General features: G+C 34.2%; 3 protein-coding genes across 5 annotated transcripts in view; 2 read left to right on the forward strand and 1 right to left on the reverse strand.

The window, feature by feature from the left end:
• The window catches only part of gukh (NHS actin remodeling regulator GUK-holder), an 81,115-nt gene extending 69,859 nt beyond the window's left edge, over positions 1–11,256 (forward strand). Inside the window, exons 2-8 of one of the 3 annotated variants that reach the window (XM_013316042.1) lie at positions 1,639–1,729; positions 2,696–2,870; positions 3,017–3,219; positions 3,344–3,547; positions 4,016–6,585; positions 8,583–8,636; positions 9,391–11,256. In XM_013316042.1, the coding sequence (XP_013171496.1) occupies positions 1,639–1,729; positions 2,696–2,870; positions 3,017–3,219; positions 3,344–3,547; positions 4,016–6,585; positions 8,583–8,636; positions 9,391–10,913 (4,820 nt within the window). In that variant the 3' untranslated portion in view covers positions 10,914–11,256. Of the gene's footprint in view, positions 1–1,638; positions 1,730–2,695; positions 2,871–3,016; positions 3,220–3,343; positions 3,548–4,015; positions 6,586–6,789; positions 8,050–8,582; positions 8,637–9,390 lie in introns of those variants that run through there. The other 2 variants (XM_013316050.1, XM_013316057.1) reach the window with 2 other exon arrangements.
• A 1,301-nt stretch (positions 11,257–12,557) lies between these two features.
• snRNP-U1-C (small ribonucleoprotein particle U1 subunit C) lies at positions 12,558–13,280 on the reverse strand. Its single transcript, XM_013315041.1, has one exon. It carries the CDS (start codon positions 13,157–13,159, stop codon positions 12,665–12,667), a length of 495 nt encoding a protein of 164 aa, XP_013170495.1. The 5' UTR covers positions 13,160–13,280; the 3' UTR covers positions 12,558–12,664.
• Positions 13,281–13,416: 136 nt separating this feature from the next.
• Ctps (CTP synthase) lies at positions 13,417–19,636 on the forward strand. The gene is made up of 10 exons (XM_013316800.1): positions 13,417–13,724; positions 13,817–13,987; positions 14,154–14,371; positions 14,618–14,782; positions 15,976–16,097; positions 17,037–17,291; positions 17,382–17,674; positions 17,881–18,109; positions 18,398–18,486; positions 18,649–19,636. Exons 1-10 carry the CDS (start codon positions 13,550–13,552, stop codon positions 18,735–18,737), a joined length of 1,806 nt encoding a protein of 601 aa, XP_013172254.1. The 5' UTR covers positions 13,417–13,549; the 3' UTR covers positions 18,738–19,636.
• The last annotated feature ends 1,911 nt before the right edge of the window (positions 19,637–21,547 follow it).

The following is a 21,547-nucleotide window of genomic DNA, read 5'->3' on the forward strand; positions in this document are numbered from 1 at the left end:
TTAGGCTTTTTTTAGACAAACCAGAGCGGAGAGCAGAGAAAATATTTTGTGTAGGGGTCCCTTAGGGTTTAAGCGTGTAATGGTTTATTACATTAAAAATAGTTTCTTTGATATAATATCAAAAATTAAATTTCTGTAGTATACAACACTTATTTGAGACTAAATTCTACATCGTATGAAATACGATATGTTATTACATGTTTACCTTTCACTTTCTTATACCACGAATATATTATGACTAATTAGGTGCAACGCAGCTATATTACATGACACATCAATAATTATTTACTGTTGTTGTTATGTACAAGATGATTGAATATCCAGTAATATTCATAGACTTTTTTTATTAAGGAGAAATATATTTACGACCAAGTTATTATACGTAATTTTAAGAAAAATAAAATATAACATTGGTCTAGAGCGATGTGTTTTCATGTGTGAAAATACATTTTATTAATAATTCACGCTCGCAAAATACCAATAATTCTAACAGTTTTTTTCATTAGCCTGTACGATATAAGAATTTAATAATGACTTCTGGAACATCTGCTCCATTTATTTGAGTATACAGCAAATCATTTCAATATGTCACCGTGTCGTATTTCTACAAAAAAAAACAACGTTCATTACGAATTCATTTGAAAGCCTTCTTTTATTAACACGCAAACGGTTAAAATCAAAGATAACCTTTTAGGTCGTAGAAAAGACACAGTAAAAATATAGAGATTACTCTTTTGTGTTCATTGTGAATTTAAATGTACAATTTTAGAAGTTTACAGATTTCGTAAACTTTGAAACGAACATACTTCTCGAGCTATTTAAAATACCGCGACATTTTCTCGTGACGCTTGACCTGTGAAAGATAAAGTCAACACCTTGCCATGCTAGAAAATCTACTGCACGTTTTCATAACTGATAACATCTGACTACACAAACTAATTATTATACCTAACTGATTGGATTGGCCTTTGAGAAACGCATGCCCAAACCATTTGTAAATCGTGAATAGATTTGTAACCTGTCAATTTAAAATTTTTCATATAAAATGGTCAGAATAACTTATCCCTAGTTACTTTGTTAACTAATTGACGCGTCTTATGCTTGTTTCCGATCGTATACATTCACCCTTCAGATGTTTAAAATATTTTACAATCCATATCAAAGAACGCTCAAATTTGTATGTCGAATTTACAAATAATTTTGTACAAATATCTTACCTGCGTTCATGCATACAAATTTAGGCGTGACGGCGCACGAAAATGGAAATGTTGCGAATTGAAACAGGTTTAGGACAACTGCAATGGTTACACCTAGTACTGCAAATGATATTACGATAGTGTGCTGTTGTCAGATTTTACTGAACTTGTAACAAAATTCTATACTCTATTATAGTCTTAACATAGTTACACTAGTTGAAGCCTTGTACATTGCAAGTAATGTTTCAGAAAACGAAAATGGTGGTGCCTTTAGACCGCTCGACTGTGAACACCCGTTAAATCATAGACTATCCAATCTGGTCACATGATTTAAGAACACATTGAGGAAAAACGTACATTGAATTACTTAAGTGTAAAAAAAATTGCAAATAACTTCAAAGACAAAGCTCTTTTTTCATTCATTTCATTTTATTTGTTACAGCGGAAGGCAGCCTGTCAGACTTTGCTCTACGCAAAGTTCACTACACGGCGACCAATCCCCTCAAGAAAGGCCTATTCACACCAGATACCAGGTAAACAACGTTAATTTAATTAACACTGAATCTTACGTCCGATCTATAGTCCGTCTATATTTGTAAACATTATGCAAGTAAGTTGCAATTGCGAATACACTGCGTATATCCTTTGTAACATAAACTAAATATATAATTAATAGTTGGAGCAAAATATATTCTTTTTGGGTACTCTTAACAAACAGCATTACAGCTTATAAAGGTCTGTGCGCTCAAACTAATTTGCCTTAATATAAATCGACGCAGCAAGAACAAGCAAGGCTAAATGCATTAGTGCCTATTTAGATTACTTACATAGGCTCTCAGACATGTGGGCACGGTAATAGTATGATTTATGTGAGAAGTGTTAACAGTCAAGAAGAATACTATTAATAAAACAGAATTATTCATATCTAGTAGTCTAGTAGAGGAATAAACTGAGAGACTTGTTTAAAAAATTCTTTTAAGAGGTTCCTTGATTGGTCATGCATTCACAAATCCAATTCATTAAATTCTTTCAAGTACTTTTTAATAATATAGCTAATTTTAAATGTCTTTAATTCCTTTTCAATCCTGCCTAATTATACGGACGAGCAACTACGTGGGTAGAAATCATTAAAACCAAACTACTTGTAGAGTACAACTGGTTTGTAACGGTCTATCCGGAAGTCAAAACTATTAATTCCGTAATGTTGGACACATCTTTCATTCCCACGTCTGATAGAAACATCACTGATAAGCTTATGCACCAACATGTTATGCAAATAACATTAAAATACTTATAACACATTTAGTACCGCTGCCTCGCCTTGAAAGTTCAATTTATACCGATGATTGTAGTAGCATTAAACTCATCATTGTCGTTTCTCTTCAGTCTTCTACGCAAAGGTACAAAATAATATTGTACAAACCACAATACGCCGATTTCTGTAAAGAAAACAAAACGGAAGCTAATACAAGCAATATAAAGTAATACGCACATTCCAGGCCGGCGAGCTTACGCAACATGTACGATAAGGCGACGACAGACCGCCTGTCGGCGTCCTTACTGGAGCAGATGCGGCGCGACTCCCAGTACTCCCAGTTCCTGCTATGCACGCCCGTACTCGGCACGAAGAGACGACGAATCTATCAGAAAGTAGATGAAATTGAAACGCACATTGTAAGTATGCTGTAATATCATTTTTAAAGAAACGTTAGCAAATAAATAAACTCTGATGATAATTCAGAACCTAACCCTTTGTCTATATATTGCCATTTATAGTTTTACAAAGTCTGAATGTCTTCTTTTAAATGTGCGATTTTCAGCCAACAGTTGTAGAACAGCTTCGGAAATGGACTTCGAAGGAAGCGATCGGTGACGTGACAGCACTGCCAGACGCGTCTATGCGAATCGCAAACGGCGTCACGCTGACTCCAGACGAGCTGTCGGAATGGGGCTCCGGCGACGACGAGCCCATAGACCACAGACTGCCCAGCCCAGAGGAACAGCTCAGGGTCATCGCTTCTAAGTAAGTTACTTTATCCTTGAAAACAAATCTGTTCCCAATTATCATCAGGTTTTCATCTATGACCAAAGCTTCGCTACAAACCCATCCTATCGTCTCTTTTACGTTATCTTTGCTTAATTTTCAGATTCCCTCCACAAGTTGTAGCGATAGACACATCGGGTAAATTCTTCGACAGAATGTGCAGTTCTCGTAAGTCTCTACACATAGAGACCGGGTCCGGGGAAACCGATACGGTGAAGCGACGCACGCGCACGAGAAAACCACGGGGTAAAAGACGAAACACCATATCCGGCACAGATCAGAAAGAGCTTAGAGAGGCTATCGCTGGGTAAGCTTTTAGTTTGCACCGTACACTCGAGGTTACATTAGATGTTCAACAAATAAAAATATTGTTACCAATTAAAGTATTAGAAAGCACAGATAATGTAATCTCATTGTTTCAATTAACGACTATAACCCATAAAGCACAGTACAGTTTGGAGCCTAAAATGCTCAGTTAAAATCTTTGGCACAGTTTAACATCTTGATAATATTTTCGTGCTTTTGTGAATACATAATATCTTTTCCTGGTTGTCATTGTTCCGTAGCGTATTATTAACAAATTAAATAAAGAAAAAACAAAGACAATCAATGTTGCACTTGTACACTAATAGTGTCATTTGTTCATTAGCTTTTATGATTAATGATTTCTTTAGAAGATTCCACTGTTACAGGACGAAGTGGATTCTTTTAAACTTTTACCTTTAGATATGCCTTAGCGTGTGACTAATGCTTTGCTTGGTTTGTTTTATCATAGTGATACTACAAATGCTGCGGCTTCTGAAGAAATGGAGGAAACGAACACGGTAATCAGATCACGATCTAGTGATTTGCTCAAGAAGAGCCCCATTGATCCTATTATGAAGAAAGGACACTTTAATAGTTTGAAACAATGGGGCAAAAACAGACTGAAGTTAATTGGAAGATCACCAAGTGCCAGCAGAGATAACTTCAAAGATAATAGTAAAAATGAAAAAAGTGGTGATTCAAAATCTCCACCGCGTGTCGAAAGTAATGAAACACAAGAAACAGTCACAATGAGAAAGAAACGCCAAAGCGATGAAGATAGAAGGACACATCAAAGATGTGCCTCATATTCATCTTCAGAGAAGAGCATTGGCGTACCAACCAACGTCCAAACTACGGCAACTATCAACAATGGCGTTAAACTAAGAGGAACGTCAACTCAGAGACGGTTAAGACGAAGTGGAACCGGTAAAGATGAACCACATTCATCTAGTGGTAATTGGTCGGCCAGTTCAGAATCTGGACGAACAAGCATAGGGTCAGAAATAACAACAACTACTGTACCACCTAAAAGCACGACTTCTGCTGGTACATCAAATAATTCGCTTAATTTACATCATGGACCACCAAGTTCCATCATAAGTCGGAGAAGATTCCCCAATAATTCTGGTTCTGGCAGCGTTACAAGTGAAGGTACTCTAACTCCAGATATTATACATGATTTGCATGAAGATTTAGAAACAAGTTCAGAGTTTTCTTGCGATACGGAAGGTTACTATACATCGTTCCATATGGATTCTGGTTTAAAAACGTTGAAAGAAGAAGAAGTATCTCCCAGTACCCCACTACATACTAGCACAGCTTTATCTAGTTCTTCAAATAGTCAGAATTTGACCGCGGAAAACGAATATGAATTATTTGGTAAAGGGTCTACAAGTACAACCACTAGTTCAGCAGGTACTGTTTGCACGACTTTAATGGCAGCAGGAAGCGACCGTTCACTAGTAATAGGACCAACAGTGCCAGAAAGAAAAAGTTCATTAACTTTAATGAACAGAAACCGAGGCAACAACATTCATAGTGCAAACGCTAGTTTAGATAGGACCGCAAATTCTTCATTTACGAAATCTCCTTTCAGCAGCTTACGATATAACCCAGTTAGACTATACGCCGACAAAAAAGGAAATAACCATTCCTCCCCAGAAATACGAGATATACCGACCTCTGCTATTACTATTACTCGAAGTGTCGGAAATCAAAGAAGTATAACTGCTGTCGCTGAAATACATACAGAGACGGATCTCGAAAGTGCAAAGAAAAGTACAGGCACTAGTTCACCAGACTCAGGACATAATACCTCTAGTTCACCTATTGAAGATTCGGTTTCTAGCGCTCATGGTAAAAATAGCCTCTCTGAACAAGATTATTCCGAATCATCTGATCTGGAAGGCACCGACAGAATAGAAAGAATACGATACAAAACAACAATTAACAGTTCTAGAATTCCGTCAATGTGTGTTATCACTCCAACTAATTCAGATGACGAAAGCGAAAACAGTAAGGAATCTGGATCTAGTAAAAAATTGGAAACGGAAAAATCAGCTGAGAGCATCGTTAAAGCTGGTAGTCGACCAAAACTGGATTTACCACCCGATGACAAACCTAAGGAAAGCAAGACTTGCGTAGAGACAGTAAAACAGGCCAACAAATATCCAAACCTTCCCAAACCTGCTCGACAACCATTTAATAATCTTATGTGCAAGTTAAAAGGTGTGCTCCCTAATAAATTATCAAACAAAAAATCTCCCGTGACCAAAGAAGTAGAACATTTCTATGATACTGGTGATTACGTGACTATAGCGGATGTTAAAAATAATAATCAAAAAATATGTCTCAATGGAGGTAATTACGGAAATAACGACATTGTAAGAAAGAACTTGCAGACTGTACTATCAGGAAAACTTCCAGAAACCGAATATGTATCTCTCAATGAACTACCGAATTGTCTAAATGAAAGTAAAGATTTTGAACCTGGATTTGAAGAAAAACCGTCTGCTGCGTTGGAAGAGATACAAAGAAAAGGAGCTAAAGTAACACTCGACTCACATGGACAAGTTATTTATTCGTCGGATACATTAAAACGTAGAAAAGGCGCCCATACTACTTTTGAACCGGGTCCTTTTGTTCAGGAAATTTGTCCGACTACTTTAACAATACAACGAGAGAAAGCAGACGTTGTACAAATTACAGATGAAACTGATTTTCCTTATGAACCTCCACCGCCATCGAGCAAGCCTACTTCCCCACAATTAGGAAAAATGATAATCAAGGCGCCTACAGACCGACACGGCCAAATCACTACTGAATTTATCACTTTACCAGCACCAAAGCCGAGCACCATAATAACTGCGACCCCAGTTACTGAAACTCCCGTCATAACCGATCCACAACCAGTTAAAGTATCCAGTAGTAATCCAGAGCCTCCGCGAATAGTTGAAGCTCTAACTAGAACTGGGGCGTATGTAAACATACATGATGCAGAGGGTGTCAGCTTGTCTCCAACGAAAGATGATACAGCAGGTAAGAATCATATTTGCTCAAAACCCCCAAGTCCTAAATCTACAAGGGAGCCTAAGCCAGAAACTAATGAATTAAATTCAAATGCTGACATTATTCCTTTTATACCCAATTTCCAAACCCCGGGCATATTAAAGAGTAAATGTCAACAAGATTTTAATAAATTAGGCAGCAATAAAGTAGCAGAAGTAATGAGAATGTTTACAGGTAGAAATGCAAACGAAACTAACGGGGATCCAATCAACTCTAGTAACGATGTAACTAAATCACACACTAACAAGGTAAAGCGCAGCGATAGTTATAAACTAGCAAATTCACCGCTAATGCCAATAAAAAAGCTACTCAAATTAGATAGCTTTGGCAATGGAGCGAAAAAAGTTAACTCGTTTGAAATGATCCAAGCTGAAATAGCAGCAGATCTTTTACGAGAAGAAATTAATTATCCCTCGACAGTATCTCCTAAACTCGGTCAAAAGAATATATTCGAGAACTTAAGTACATGTGAATGCAATGTTAACGATTCTTTTCCCGTTAGGAGTTTTGAATCTCAATTATCCGCTCTTACTTTGAGTCCTTTGACGACGCCATTGCCGAAAAGACAATCTATTGCATTTGTACCTAATACGAGAGACACTGCTTTAGATATGTTAACCGCTATCTTAGATTCTAGCTCCGATGATATTTGCATTTTGCACACTCCACCTTCCTATATCTCACCCAGTAGTAAAGTGACTGTTCCTGTAGATGGCTCAATGCACAGGGCTCGTATTCTATCCATTTCCGAATCGGAATATGGCACTGAGATATGGTAAATATTAAAAATGTAGTTTTATGTTATTTAACATATCCATTTTTTTTTTCTGTTACCTAAATATTGTACCTTTTCGCAAGTCTAATACGCTTATACGTAGATTATAAAAGAATTGTAAAATGTTTTGATCGAATATTTTTATATTATAAATGTACTTTATTAAACATTGTTAAGTTTTAGTCATATTATCAAATGGAAGAAAATATCCGTCCAATATGAATATAAGCATTCAATCGCGTCTTCCTATTTTATTTCTTTCAAATTATTTGACTCTGTGATAATGATTGATCAGTTCATTGCTTATCTGAATTGTTTATTAGGATTTATAAATTTTAGATTTTATCTTTTAAATTTGCCGTTAATTGCCATTTAAATAGAATCAATTATATTTAGGTACTTTTTATGTTTGTGAATTAAATATTGCATGGTGGCTTATTTCGCCGCAGCGCATTGTGCACAGCTTACGACTGAATACATACTTCGTGTGTACGTGCATGGTGTGTTACTCTGTATGACTTTTGTGTTTTGTAAATAATAATAGATTTATTGTGAACTGCACTTATTTCATTTGTTGTCACTCCTTCGTGTCTCACCCTCACCTCACTATCACCTTGCACACGGCTTAAAAAAAAGATATGACCGAATGGTTCTGTTATAAAAAAATGCTTATTGCTAATTTATACTACAATAAACTTTTATAACAGATCTTGTTCTACGGTCAAAAATCAAAATAAAGGCACTTGATAATAATTTAACATACGGATGTGTACATAAATATTTTTTGAAAATGAAAAGGATATATAACATACAACAATTAACTGGTTACATCCGAAACATGACACAAGCACTATAACATAACTAATTTCAATAACTTTGGTATCTTTGTATTAAAAAGATAATATAAAAGCAAAAAAATGTGACTGTGGTTATTCGAGATTCGCAACAATAAATAGCCGTTAACTTTAAATTTTCTAGTATTTGTACCAGAATGAAAAGATTTACTGTGAGTTTCCATTATCTAAAGACTAGTACAACAACATTTCGTCATGCTCCGCGTTTTATTTTTTTTAACGAAATAACAGTATGTTCTAATACAAGTATTACCATAGTGGTATTGTTAGACATTTATTGTTGCCGTCTACCCCACTGGTATTTTGTTTAAACACTCATCCTACATCGCTTTGCACAGTGAACGAGATTGCTTCCAATGGTTGCGACTTTGTTAACGCCATCTTCTTCAAAGGTAAAGTTTTTGTTGCTTTCTTGGCATGTCCAATATTCATATGCATGAACACTAATAATTTTTCTTCTAACATATTCCAACTTTAGTTAAGTTATATATCTGAGCATTAACCATGAGGTGGCTCCTATAATGCACCATATAAACCGCGATCAAGGAATAATCCTTTTTTATGTTGGGGATATTAACAATTCCAACCCACTTATAACATTTGCACATAAAACTATTTTTATAAAGATTTAAGTAATACTAATAAACTAACAGACATATTTACGCCTATTAAGTATATTATCATATCAAATTTTGAAACGATACCCATGCACTATTTAAAAGCATCACATTTAGTCAAATAAAATCTAAAATCGTATGTACAAACTCTATTTTTTCACATAGCTGTTTGCATTAAGATGAAGCTTGCGGAAATGGTTTTATGTATGTTTTGTATGTATTGTCATTATTTAGATGCTATTGCAGTTTTCAAGATGTAATTAGCATATTGAAAAATTTAAAAATAAATTCATCTAAATAAAAAAAAACAATTAATATGTCTACAAAGCTAAAAGTGAACACTAAAATAGAGGCCGTTATTTCGAGTTGGATATTTAATACGTATATAGGACGTTATCTACACGTAAATGTCTTAAAGAGCCGATTGCATCTTGTATAGCTATAGAGTAATATTAAAATAAACTATTTTAAAGGATTAAGGGGTATGTGCGCGTAAATTATTGTTTTAAATATTTAATTGCATTTTCAGACATTCGACATGCCAGTGCTGACAAACCTGTTTTAGCTACAACCCGTAAAACACAAAACAACGGACCAACAGTTGATCTAAATGCAATAAATCCTACTCTCCATCGGCCCCACACGGCACATCTGCGAGGTCGACATGGAGTTCCGGATTATGAAAATCATATTCAAAGAGGCCAACCTAAATATTGGACTCTTCCCAAGAGAACGCCGCTGGATCAAAATTTCCAAAGACCACCCGTTCATGATCAAAGTCGAAGAAGAAACTTTCCTGAGAACACAACCGTCGCAGATGTACACCTTTTAGCAGATAAAGAAAGCGCCGATACTGAATCTATTAAAATGTCTCCAATAGATCCCAGAAATTCGGGAACCTTTAAATCGTCCACTCCCACTAGTAAAGAAAATACAGTTGATATAAGTACCAAATTGTTGTCACCGGTAAAATCTACTATGACAAACGAAGAATTATATGCAGTTATCCATAAAAGTAAAAAGAAACTAAATATTAAAGAACCACCAGAGAGGTCAGAGTCTCCGGCTCTGTCCACGTTGAGTTTATCACCGGTGCCTTCGGAGCCATCCTTGTACAATAAAGGTTCTCAACGTTATCCTGAAACTGGTTATTTAGGTGATCCAAGAAGCAGATGGTCTCTGACTGAGAGACAGATGATTCCCCAAGCTGCCCCGATTTTGGCACCTGGTATACAAAAACAAGAGAGCACATGCGCTGATCGCTTTGGACCGATACCTCAAACTTCGAGACTAGATTTCAAAAAACTACTCTTACAACATAGTGTCAAACTTAATACATTGAATCCACAAAGTAAATCAGCTAAGTTGTCAGCAGTAGAACAATTGAAACTGTCCAAAGAAAAAACACCGATAACTCCACCCAGTAACCGATCGCAAATAAACATACTGGACCTCAGCGGATCGCCGAAAACATACAATCATAGAAAAACTATAAAGTCTAACAACCAACCTACGTCACCAGGAAGAACAGGCGCTCTAATAAAAGAACATAAAAATACACAAAAAATATTACTGTCGCCTAAATCACAATGGCGTTTTTCTAGCCCGAGATCAGATGTACTCTCTACTCCTATACCTGAAGCTAATAACGAGGACGAAACGTCTAACAGTTCCGGTGAAAAACAGGACGCTTCTCCAGTCAGCCCGCCATCTAAAACAATTCCTATCGTGACTCACCAACATTTTGGTGCACGTAGGAATCTTATACCGATAACAGAGAGGACCCAGGAAGTTGAAAATGACTTTCCCGAATCGATCGACCATGGTGTTTTCCCTTTGAACGCGGATCAAAACAAATGTCATGTTTTAACCAGATCGGAATTACTGCAAGCGAAGCGGGCAGAATTTTTCAGTACTTCTCCGGAATCCTCACCTCCTAAATTTACATCATTTAAAAGTCCCACATCTTCAGTCCCTTCGGGAACTCAGAGAAGTGAGACCTCGCCTGAAAGAGGAAAAACTTCACCGACGACACTAGAAACGGCTTTATGATGATCCAGATAGTGTGAAAAGCCTTAAAGCGGTGCTTTATAAATTGTTTGATAACATCTGTTTTGTAAATATAGCAATGAAATTGATAGAAGCTTTAATCTAGTCTTTCTTGCTTAGAATCTTTTCTGAAAGCACGAAATGTTTTTGAAATCCAGTGTTTTTTACCGAAAATGGTAATTTGAGCTCAAAATTTTACTGTTTTTTGTCGCTCTAATGGGGCCAATATTTGTTTCTAATATGATATTAATATAATTCGATGGTTACAAATTAGCGTGTAAGTATTTATTGAATAATTAATAGGTTTTACCTATGATTGTAGTGTTTTCAATTTTTCAAAGTTTTTAAGTTATTCGGAAAATAATAAATGTGTTGAATGATGACTTTACTTATTCTCTATATCCTCTCTACTCCTATTATTTCCTACAAGAAGAAGAATCTTATGAAACTTGCTTAACCCTTAATTCGATGGTGTCCAGTCTGACGAACAAATAATTACAAAAAAATCTACTGAACTAGCTTAGAAAAAATAAGGTAAGTATGACTTTACTAAAAAACAACTTTTTTGCTACAAAATATTTCATCGAATTAAGAGTTAATATTTAGTTTTGAGTTCTGCTATTATTTACAACCTGCAACCTCATAACTACTCTAAGATTTTACTTTGACATATTCTTTTTTTTCACACTATTCTATCATTTTAATTGTCAAAGCTGTCTATCATTTTAAGAGATCAAGAACTAAATCAAGAAGTTTGCTATAATATTGCATAAGTTGCAAGTACTCTTTAAAAATACTTTGCAAAACAAGTTTAACATGCCATTTCTATACTAAGAGCAACCAATGAATGTTGTAGCTTGTTCTATCAAAATTAGATTTCTCACAATTGTATTGAACACAGCTAATTTGATTAATGAAGTATCTTCACCGCCGTTGGGTATAACACATTCTCTTATTGCTCCCGTTACCATATTTACCACATATATATTTCTCAGTATCTTTGTATTTGGAGCAATACGGAACAGATATGCCTCACATTTTCTACAAATGTATGGACTGGTTGCTTGTTGTACACTACAAATATCTCTATCAATTGCAGTATTCAATGGTTTTAAGTTAGTGAGGAAAACAAGACATGCCCCGTTGGTCCTGAGCGGTTTGTTGCCGATGATTTCAATATGTCTTCTACTATCAGATCTTGTGATGACAGCATTGTACAATCGAAACAGAACACTAGTGGCTCCACCATCCAGTACCTTAGCTGAATAGTGTATTGTTATAGTTTTTATTTAATTGTTTTCTTGATATTTTTGTTATGATAAATGATGTACTAATAAATTAAAACTACAAAAATCTATCCAAAATTTATTTACTTTACAAAATTATCTTAATTGATACATACAAAATGTGGATGTGTGTCCAAGAGTAGGATTTGAAGTCTGTTTTTGTAAATTGATGCATTATTTTGATTGATGAACTTTGCCATATGTTGTAATTACACTTTTCACATTTTTAACACAATTCTGAACTTAATGTGTGCAAGTATAAAATAAAGATATATGAATGAGGTAGTAATTACCGTTGACACACTTTGCAAAAACCCACTTCAGACACTCTTTGCTATTGAACATTAAAACAATCTTTACATTCATTTTAAATATATTTAATACATCTGTACCTAACATAACCTTAAATATGCAGCACTTTTTAGACATCTTTGTCTATAATGTTCATTTAGAATTGTCCACTATGCACTATTTGTTCATAGGTGGTCCATTCATCAACGGTGGGCGCATTTGACCCATTGGACCCATAGGGCCCATAGGTCCCATCAATGGGCCCATCATAGGTGGCCGCATTCCCATCATAGGGGGCATAGGTCCATGTGGTCCCATCATCATAGGAGGAGCCATAGGTCCGCCAGGTCCCATTCCCGGTGGTGGCAACATCCCTGGAGGTCCACCAGGTGTGGGTACTGGTGGTCTGGGCCCTCCTTGTGCCATAACAGAAGGATCCCATGGAGGAGGAATGGCTGCTCCTTTATTACCAAATGGATTCTGAGCAATTTTACCCGCTTTGAACGCGGCAGTCGTAGCATCAATGAGATGTTGTGCTTGTTCTTCCATCCATTTCTGGTAATAGAATTTTACGTTATCTTTGTGTTTTCTGCCCGTGCAATGGGTTTTTCTGACGCTTGGTGAATCGTGGGTCAAATAAGTATCGCAATAATCACAATAGTATTTAGGCATTTTTCTGAAAACTCACAACAAAATACCTATTCCGTAGAAAACGCACTTTTGACAATTGACAACTTAAACAACAAAAACCAAAGACTAAAAATGTTCGTGTTCGTGCGCGAATCTGTCAAGGAATAGGTACGTATGGTACAATGGTAAAAGACAAGTAGTACATTTACAAAACGATTGGACCAGACTGGACGGTAAATCGAGTTTTTTGTGAAAACCGATATTGGTAATAACTGGCAACACAGCACTAAAACCTGGCGCGCAGTGTGAGTTTGACGCAGGCACATGTGTGATTGGTTCTACTTATAATTTTCTATAACGATTGGATTTCATATTCAGAACTAGATTTATTAAAATTCTGATACGATGCTAGTGGAAGAAATTTAACACAAAATGCCGGATATGAAATACATTTTAGTAACTGGTGGTGTCATCAGCGGTGTAGGGAAAGGTGTCATCGCAAGTTCTTTCGGGACAATTTTAAAAAGCTGTGGTATTGATGTTACGTCTATAAAAATAGACCCCTATATTAATATTGATGCTGGTACCTTCTCTCCATATGAACATGGTAAGCTTTATGGAATTAAATTGCAGAACAATACACCGCGTGGTTATCAAAGTAAGTGCGACAACATAACACGTTCTATTTTTATTTTCTAGGTGAAGTTTACGTGCTTGATGACGGAGGTGAAGTGGACCTTGATCTTGGCAACTACGAGCGTTTCTTGGATATCACACTGCATCGAGACAACAATATCACAACCGGGAAGATTTACCAACAGGTCATTGAACGTGAAAGGCGAGGGGACTATCTTGGAAAGACTGTTCAAGGTAATGATAACTCTGTCATTTTCTTAGTTGTAATAAGTTTCCGCAAACATTTGTAGAATTCTCACATGGATTTTGAAAAATAAGTTTTCAAACACAAATAAGCTTTTGAAGGATTCTTGTTATTGATGAAATAAAAGGCCTTTTTTAATTTCTCAATTGCCAACAGTTATACCACATATAACGGATGCTATTCAAGAATGGGTACAAAGGGTGGCACATATTCCAGTCACACCAGATAATTCCCCACCCAAGGTGTGCATTGTGGAGTTGGGAGGCACAATAGGTGATATTGAAGGAATGTCATTTGTAGAAGCATTTAGACAATTCCAATTTAGAGTTAAAAGAGAAAATTTCTGCTGTGCTCATGTCTCCTTGGTGCCAATGGTTAGTGAAATATATATTTAATTTTCAAAATACACAACATTAAAACAGAACCTAATAAATGAAATTAATGAACACAACAGTACAATTCTAATTATCTTAAAAGATTATAATTGTCTTTAACTAAAATTTGTAAGATTTGACTTATATTACTTTTACCCATTACTAGTTGCAATATGTATAGAAAACACACCATAGCCAATTTACCAAATACATTTAATAAGAGGCAGTCTTATGTTTTGTTTACAGCCAAAATCAACAGGTGAACCAAAAACAAAACCCACACAATCATCAGTCAGAGAACTAAGAGGACTTGGTCTGTCCCCTGATTTAATTTTATGCCGTTCTGAAATACCTATTGATCACACAGTTAAAGAAAAGATTTCCAATTTCTGTCACGTCGGACCTGAGCAGGTAAGAATTAATAATTTTTATCAACATAATTATTTAGACATAAATTTTATTAATTATGTTACCAAATAGGCTTCCATTGTTTTAATTTCGCAATGTTACATTAACAAAAAGATATATAGAAACATTTTACACATTTATATTGCTTTAAAACCAGCAACATAAAAAAAGACGATAAAACTAAGACTTGTTCTCTATATTTCCTTTATGAAGGAACTAAATTTTGAGTTCCATTAAATTTATTTTTATACAGATCTCTGAAAAGGAAAATATCGGTCCACAAGTATGTACAATTTTTGAATAAAGAAAACTATGTACTTATTTAGAAAGTAATTATATGCTTCTACATGTCTTTAGCTTTGGCTTGTTGCTGGTGTAAAAAAAATCTATATTTTTAAAATTAGTGTAGTATATCGTAAAAATGAATGATTTTAAAAGGACAAGCAGATTTTGGAATTTAAATAGTAAATTAGTAATCCAGTATTTTTGCTTTAAAAACAAAGTTATTTGTATCCATAACTTGTACTGTTGTATTTTATTATTATGAAACAATTAGTAATACAATAAAAAATGTAATGCTTTGAAAAATATTTAATATATACAGTTGCAATATAGCTTAGTTTGCAAATCAATATAATAATACATATGTTATGATATGGTATATAAACAATATTATTGTATAGTCATCGACCTACCCATATCCCTACGGAGGGTCGGCACAGTATGTACTACTCCATACATCTCTATCAACCATCATAACTGAATCCACTCCCTTCTTATTCATATCCTCTTTCACACAATCCATCCATACTTTCTTTTGTCTTCTTTTACTTTTGTAGTCATCCACATTCAATATCATTAACTATCAATATTATAAAATGATAAATAATGGCAAAGAATATTCCAAATGTGTAATTTGTTTACTAAATAAGTGAAAACTACTAATTATCAATAATAGCATCAATCAATTATAGATTATCCTTTATGTACAAAGGTTTATAGGACAGTGTGAACTTAATTACACTAAGGGTAACTTCATATCTTACAGCAATATATTATAGAATTATCTTACAATGTTCAATTTTGTAGGTCAACTAAGTAAAGCATTTTTAAATATTATTTTAATTCAAGAACTCCTCTATTTAATACTTTTGGTTGTGTCTCTGTGTACTCTTATTTAAACCATTTCTAATCAGGTTATATGCATACATGACCTGAGCTCTGTATATCACGTGCCACTGCTGATGGAAGCACAAGGAGTGGTGCAGTATCTCAATGAAAGACTGCAGTTGAATATGTCCGTGCCTCGTCCAGGAAGGTAAGATTTTATTCCCTTTAATAAACTAAGTTTGGTACGTTTAAATGCCTAACACTTTTCAGAATCTGCAGATTAACACTTTGACTCGCTACAATTAGAATTCATAAATATTATAATGATTTTAATTACATGTTGAGAGTATAAATCCTTAGAGATACGGTAAACAAAAGGTGGCAAATGACAAAGCTGTTGGGCCTATATTTTTTTCTTGAATAACTATGATGTCATAAATCTACTGTTTTATATTCATCTATAAATTCCTGTATGCCATATATTTTTAACACGCAATAACATACGTAATCATGACCTTGTTACAACAATCTTGTTGTGACTTAAACATACAAAATACATATGTACTATATGATCGTTTATTTTTGTTTATGTATTGTGTGGTATTATAATTCTTATTGTTTTATTAAATTGTTAGACAAATGACGAGTCGCAATATTGTTAGTATGCTTTTAGATAATAAAAAAAAAACACTTCCTAGTAGATAAGCTTAGAGACTACCTCAATTTGAGAGCAATAAATAAAGTAAATATATTTCTTCCTCATATAACAGTAATCATGACTAATGTTATCGGTCAGGTTACGCTATTTAAATACTCATTGAAATGAAATAGTATTTTAAATAACTAAAGTATGTCGAAATTTGTCTTAGTATGCAAAACATAAAACTAAAACAAAAAATTAAACTGTATATTATGTTTATTTATGCCAAATAGTTACACAGACCTTGAATAAATCTTGATATATCTTCTATAATTCAATAGTCAAGCTTCCGGATATAAATTAAGTCTACCGCCATAATAAACTCTAGGTAATCATGTTTAACAAGTACCATGAGTTTTCACTGCCAAAACAATCACACAAAAACATTTACCCATCATTCTTATAAGGAAATCAGAAAAATTAACACAGAAATATATTTGCTTACAGATTTATGCAGAAATGGCGTAACCTAGCGAAGAGGGTGGAAAATTTACGTAAAGAAGTGAACATAACTTTAGTCGGGAAGTACACAAAGTTAGAAGACAGCTATGCGAGTGTTACTAAAGCGTTACAGCACGCATCTATAGCAGCTGGATATAGACTCATTCTGACTTATGTGGAAGCTGTTTCCTTGGAGCGTCAGACAAAGATAGATGATCCTGTTAGCTATCATAAGGCTTGGCAGGATCTTTGCAAGTGCGAGTAAGTATACTTAATTAAGGTATGCTATGCTTAGTATATGAGCATTTACTGAGTGTTTGTATTGTAGTTTAATATTAATTTTTATTTCAGTGGTGTCATTATCCCTGGTGGATTCGGCCAAAGGGGAATGGAGGGAAAGATTGAAGCAGCTCAATGGTGTCGCGAAACACAGAAACCTATGCTGGGCATCTGTTTGGGACTGCAAGCCGCTGTTATAGAATTTGCTCGAAACGTCCTCGGTCTGAAGGGAGCTAATACCACAGAAGTAGATCCTAATTGTGAAGACAAACTGGTCATCGATATGCCTGAACACCATCCGGGAAATCTAGGCGGTACAATGAGATTGGGCAAACGCAAAACGTATTTGGAATCTAGTTTAATATGTTAGTACTGATTACATTTTAAAAATTGTGAAATGAAAGCCTACAAAATCCTATATCGCATATAAAATTGAATTGAATAATCTATAACACAATTATATCATGCCAGTAATTGCTTTAGTATACCTTTAAAGAAAAAATAAACGGGTTTTTTTCATAACAGTAAATTCGAAGTTGTTATTCCAATCTAACTTTTGTAACTTTTCCAGCACAACTATACAAGAAAGATATAATAGAGGAGCGTCACAGGCACCGGTACGAGGTAAACCCGGAGTACATAGAGCGGCTGGAGGCGGCCGGGCTGCGCTTCGTGGGCAAGGACGAGACGCGCACGCGCATGGAAGTGGCGCTAGTGGACGGACACCCGTACTACGTCACAGTGCAGTTCCACCCTGAATACCTCTCCAGACCGCTGTCACCCAGCCCACCATTCATGGGGTATGTCAACGGAAAATATTACTTTTATAAGTTTTCATTGTTCTCTCTCGGAAAAGTGATAAATTTATTGATAATGAGACTAAAGAAAGTACAGATAAATTGGGTGAAAAAAGACAATTGTAAGAAAGATGTATTCAGATATGACAGTTGATACAGATGTAGGAAAGAGAAGCAAATACTGTGTACCCTTCTTCTTAATTTATCTATTAAATGTTTGAAATGATAAATTTTTAACCAACAGCAGTCATCTCAATGTGTCTGTAAATTATAAAGCTCCTTTTTTTTCAGATTAATACTAGCCTCATTAGGAAAGTTGAAATCTTATCTCTCTAAAGGTTGCCGACTGAGCCCGAGAAACCAGTCAGATGTTAGTTCAGGTCAGTATTACTTTACTAGATTTTTTTAATCCCTAGAATGACATAATAAAACTTTGACAGATGATAGCCGACTTTACACACTAGCGCCACCCACTAGCTTTGAATTTTAAGTAGTATTGGTTTGTAGTAGTTATTTGTATAATGTATGTGGTATTGTTACAGATGAAGAAGATATCTCAGTGTCATCGTTAAGTTTAATTGAAGAGAAAACTGTCATTGAAAATGGCAAGCATGTCAACGGTGTTAAGTAAACAGATCAATTTAAGCTAATCTTGATAGATTTAAGTGCAAATGTAATTCCATGTGAAATATAAAATATCTATGTGTATCTCAAATTATACTTATTAACTTCTAAATATATTTTGACCAGTGTATATTACTTTATATATATTTAAATGTCAAAATGACGTTATATATTTTAATACGCCAATATCTGTTTCCTTGTAATCTAAATGTTGTGCTTACATTTAATCCAGTTTCACTCTGTAGCGAAATTGCTATTTTTATAAAAATACTCTTTAGAATTCTTTGTATGTATAAAGTTTGTTCTAGAAGTATTACCTGAATTAATATAGAGTGAGCGAGATGGACATATGCACATGACAAAGAAAGAATGTATTGTGAGTTTCTTCGTTTTGGGCTACTTTTTGTCAACTTCAGATAAACAAAAGCTTGCAGCCTTTATTCAACTTGTACTCTGTAGTATTTAATATATTTTCTTATAGTGTAATAACTATAAAATTGGTATCTTAGAATCTGATACATTATTATTGAACAGTTAAATTGATTTATAAATTTAGCATAATATTACATAGTTGAATTAATTCAATGAAAATTATTCCAGTATTGTTTGTGAATAAACTTATGCTATCTCCTTTTATTATATATATTTTTTAGTGGAAAGGATTGTTATATTTCTCTTATGCAAGAATATTCTTTAATAATTTCCTTTGCGAAAATGTAATTGTCGTATTTTTATTTTTTGTTTTGGAATATTGGATTATTCTCTGAATCTTTTACTGTTGTACCAATTTGGTACATCTTTTAAATCATTCCTTTTGTTTCATAAAAAAATTGGTAGAAACTGAAAACTAATGAATTTGTCCAACAAACTAATGAAAGCTGTCATAATAAATTTTAATCCGAATAATTTTTATTTTTGTTCTTAAAGCATTGAATAAAGCAAAATGGTAAGTGATGATATTTTCATTGGTAATGGAAAATTTGAGATGCAAGGGAATATATTCATTCTATCTACACCCAATACCTATAATTTTTAATGAGAAAGTAGCATAAAAACCGTTACCATACAAAATTATCTGACCCGGTAGGCATAAAAAACTAAATTTCAACTCACTAGCACTCTCCTGTCAATGTCTAAAAACTGTCACAAGACTTACTGCAGCTGTCCAAAGAGTATATAAAATAAGAGACGGGACTCTTGACTAATTAGATACACAAACGGAGAATAAAAATTGACATTTTCAATGCTAGCAATATTATGAACAAGTCTACGTTGCTACCAACCTAAAAAAATCAATCTGTCAGTTTCCTTTTTGACGTTTGAAAGTATTATTCGAGGGAAAACGATTTAGGAAAAATAAAACCTTTTCGTTAATTGCAACTTTAATTTAATCTTCTGACTAAAGCGAACATATTTTAAGAACGCAACATAATGCTCACTGCTTTCGTAATAATACCATTATTGTTTAGTTCACCAACAAAATACCCCAACTGTGATAAATGCTTATTTGTTCCAGTTTGTTTATTTGATAGGTCATATTTTCTGATAGAACTGGAGTAGTAGTGTCACTCTCGTCGGGAGAAATAGAATAACACTGGAAAGAGATTAGCTTCTATCTGTTGGTAAAATATTTAGAAAATTTGCTAACAAGACAATATGCATTGAAGCAAAACAAATCGTCATCATCAAGCTCACTATACGGACACACTATACTCCACTGAGGAGCTCGGAGCCTACCCTCAGGAATGCGACTAGGTCTTATTCAACAACGCAGAGCCAGTGAGGGTTGGTTGACTTCACACATATCTTTGAATATCTATGCAGTTGTATGCAATTTGTAATTACAGTAAGAATGTCGGATGGATGTTATCAAGAAATCCGAAGATCGCATTACTATATAGCGGAGATCGTACCTGGATATGTAAAATATGATCCGGTCAAGCGCCAACTGCACTGCTGACGCTCCAAATAGTCCCCTAATCCAAACTTTTCCTATCAAAACTTTGCAAATAAATAAGTCATGTTAAATGTTATGTAATGTAAAAATAGAATACAATATTTAAGTTTTACGTCTTAAATAAATTCATAAAATTATCATGAACCTAAAGATTCCGCATATTAACTCTTTTCTTATTACTATTCTCCATAGATGTTTAACCTATAGATTCCTTAACGAGAAAAATAATGAGCTTAGGAGGCATCATTTTGGGGTAAAGTACCTCTGTTGAAATTTAAATTACTTGTAAGAAAATTGTATACAATCTCTGTTTATTTTTTATTACTTAGTTCAAAAAAAGTTTAAGATATATTATAAGTTGTAATATTTGTAAAATCCAAATTTAATAAATTAATTTTGTTTCATATTTTCACTAAATGGTATTTTTTTTATCTTTTGTACTTGATACTTTATTCCCTATATTTTTATTTTCTATACACTGCATTTACCAATTTCGAGAAATACTTATTATGCTAGTGTGTGTTTTATATTAAAGTCTAATACATTTTTCTAAAAATTGTCATATTATTAACATCAAACTAATATAAAACACCAAATCTATAGGTTACACATCTATATATCAATATTGACATTAATATAATTACTAGCATTTCCTGCAACATGGTGACTCTTTTTTAGATTTGCGGTTAAACTACTCCATATAAAAAGTAATTTTTCAAAATTTAGTTTAGAAGTACAATATTTCAAACAATCAAACTTTGTACTTTTTGTTACCAAACCTACAAATGAATTTACAAAAAATATTAAATCGATGTATCGAAAACCTCAATTGGTATATTTTTTCAATCGATATAGTGTCT

Source organism: Papilio xuthus, unplaced genomic scaffold (genome assembly GCF_000836235.2).
Source record: "Papilio xuthus unplaced genomic scaffold, Pxut_1.1 DF829129.1, whole genome shotgun sequence".
In the NCBI taxonomy this organism is placed as follows: Eukaryota; Metazoa; Arthropoda; class Insecta; order Lepidoptera; family Papilionidae; genus Papilio; species Papilio xuthus.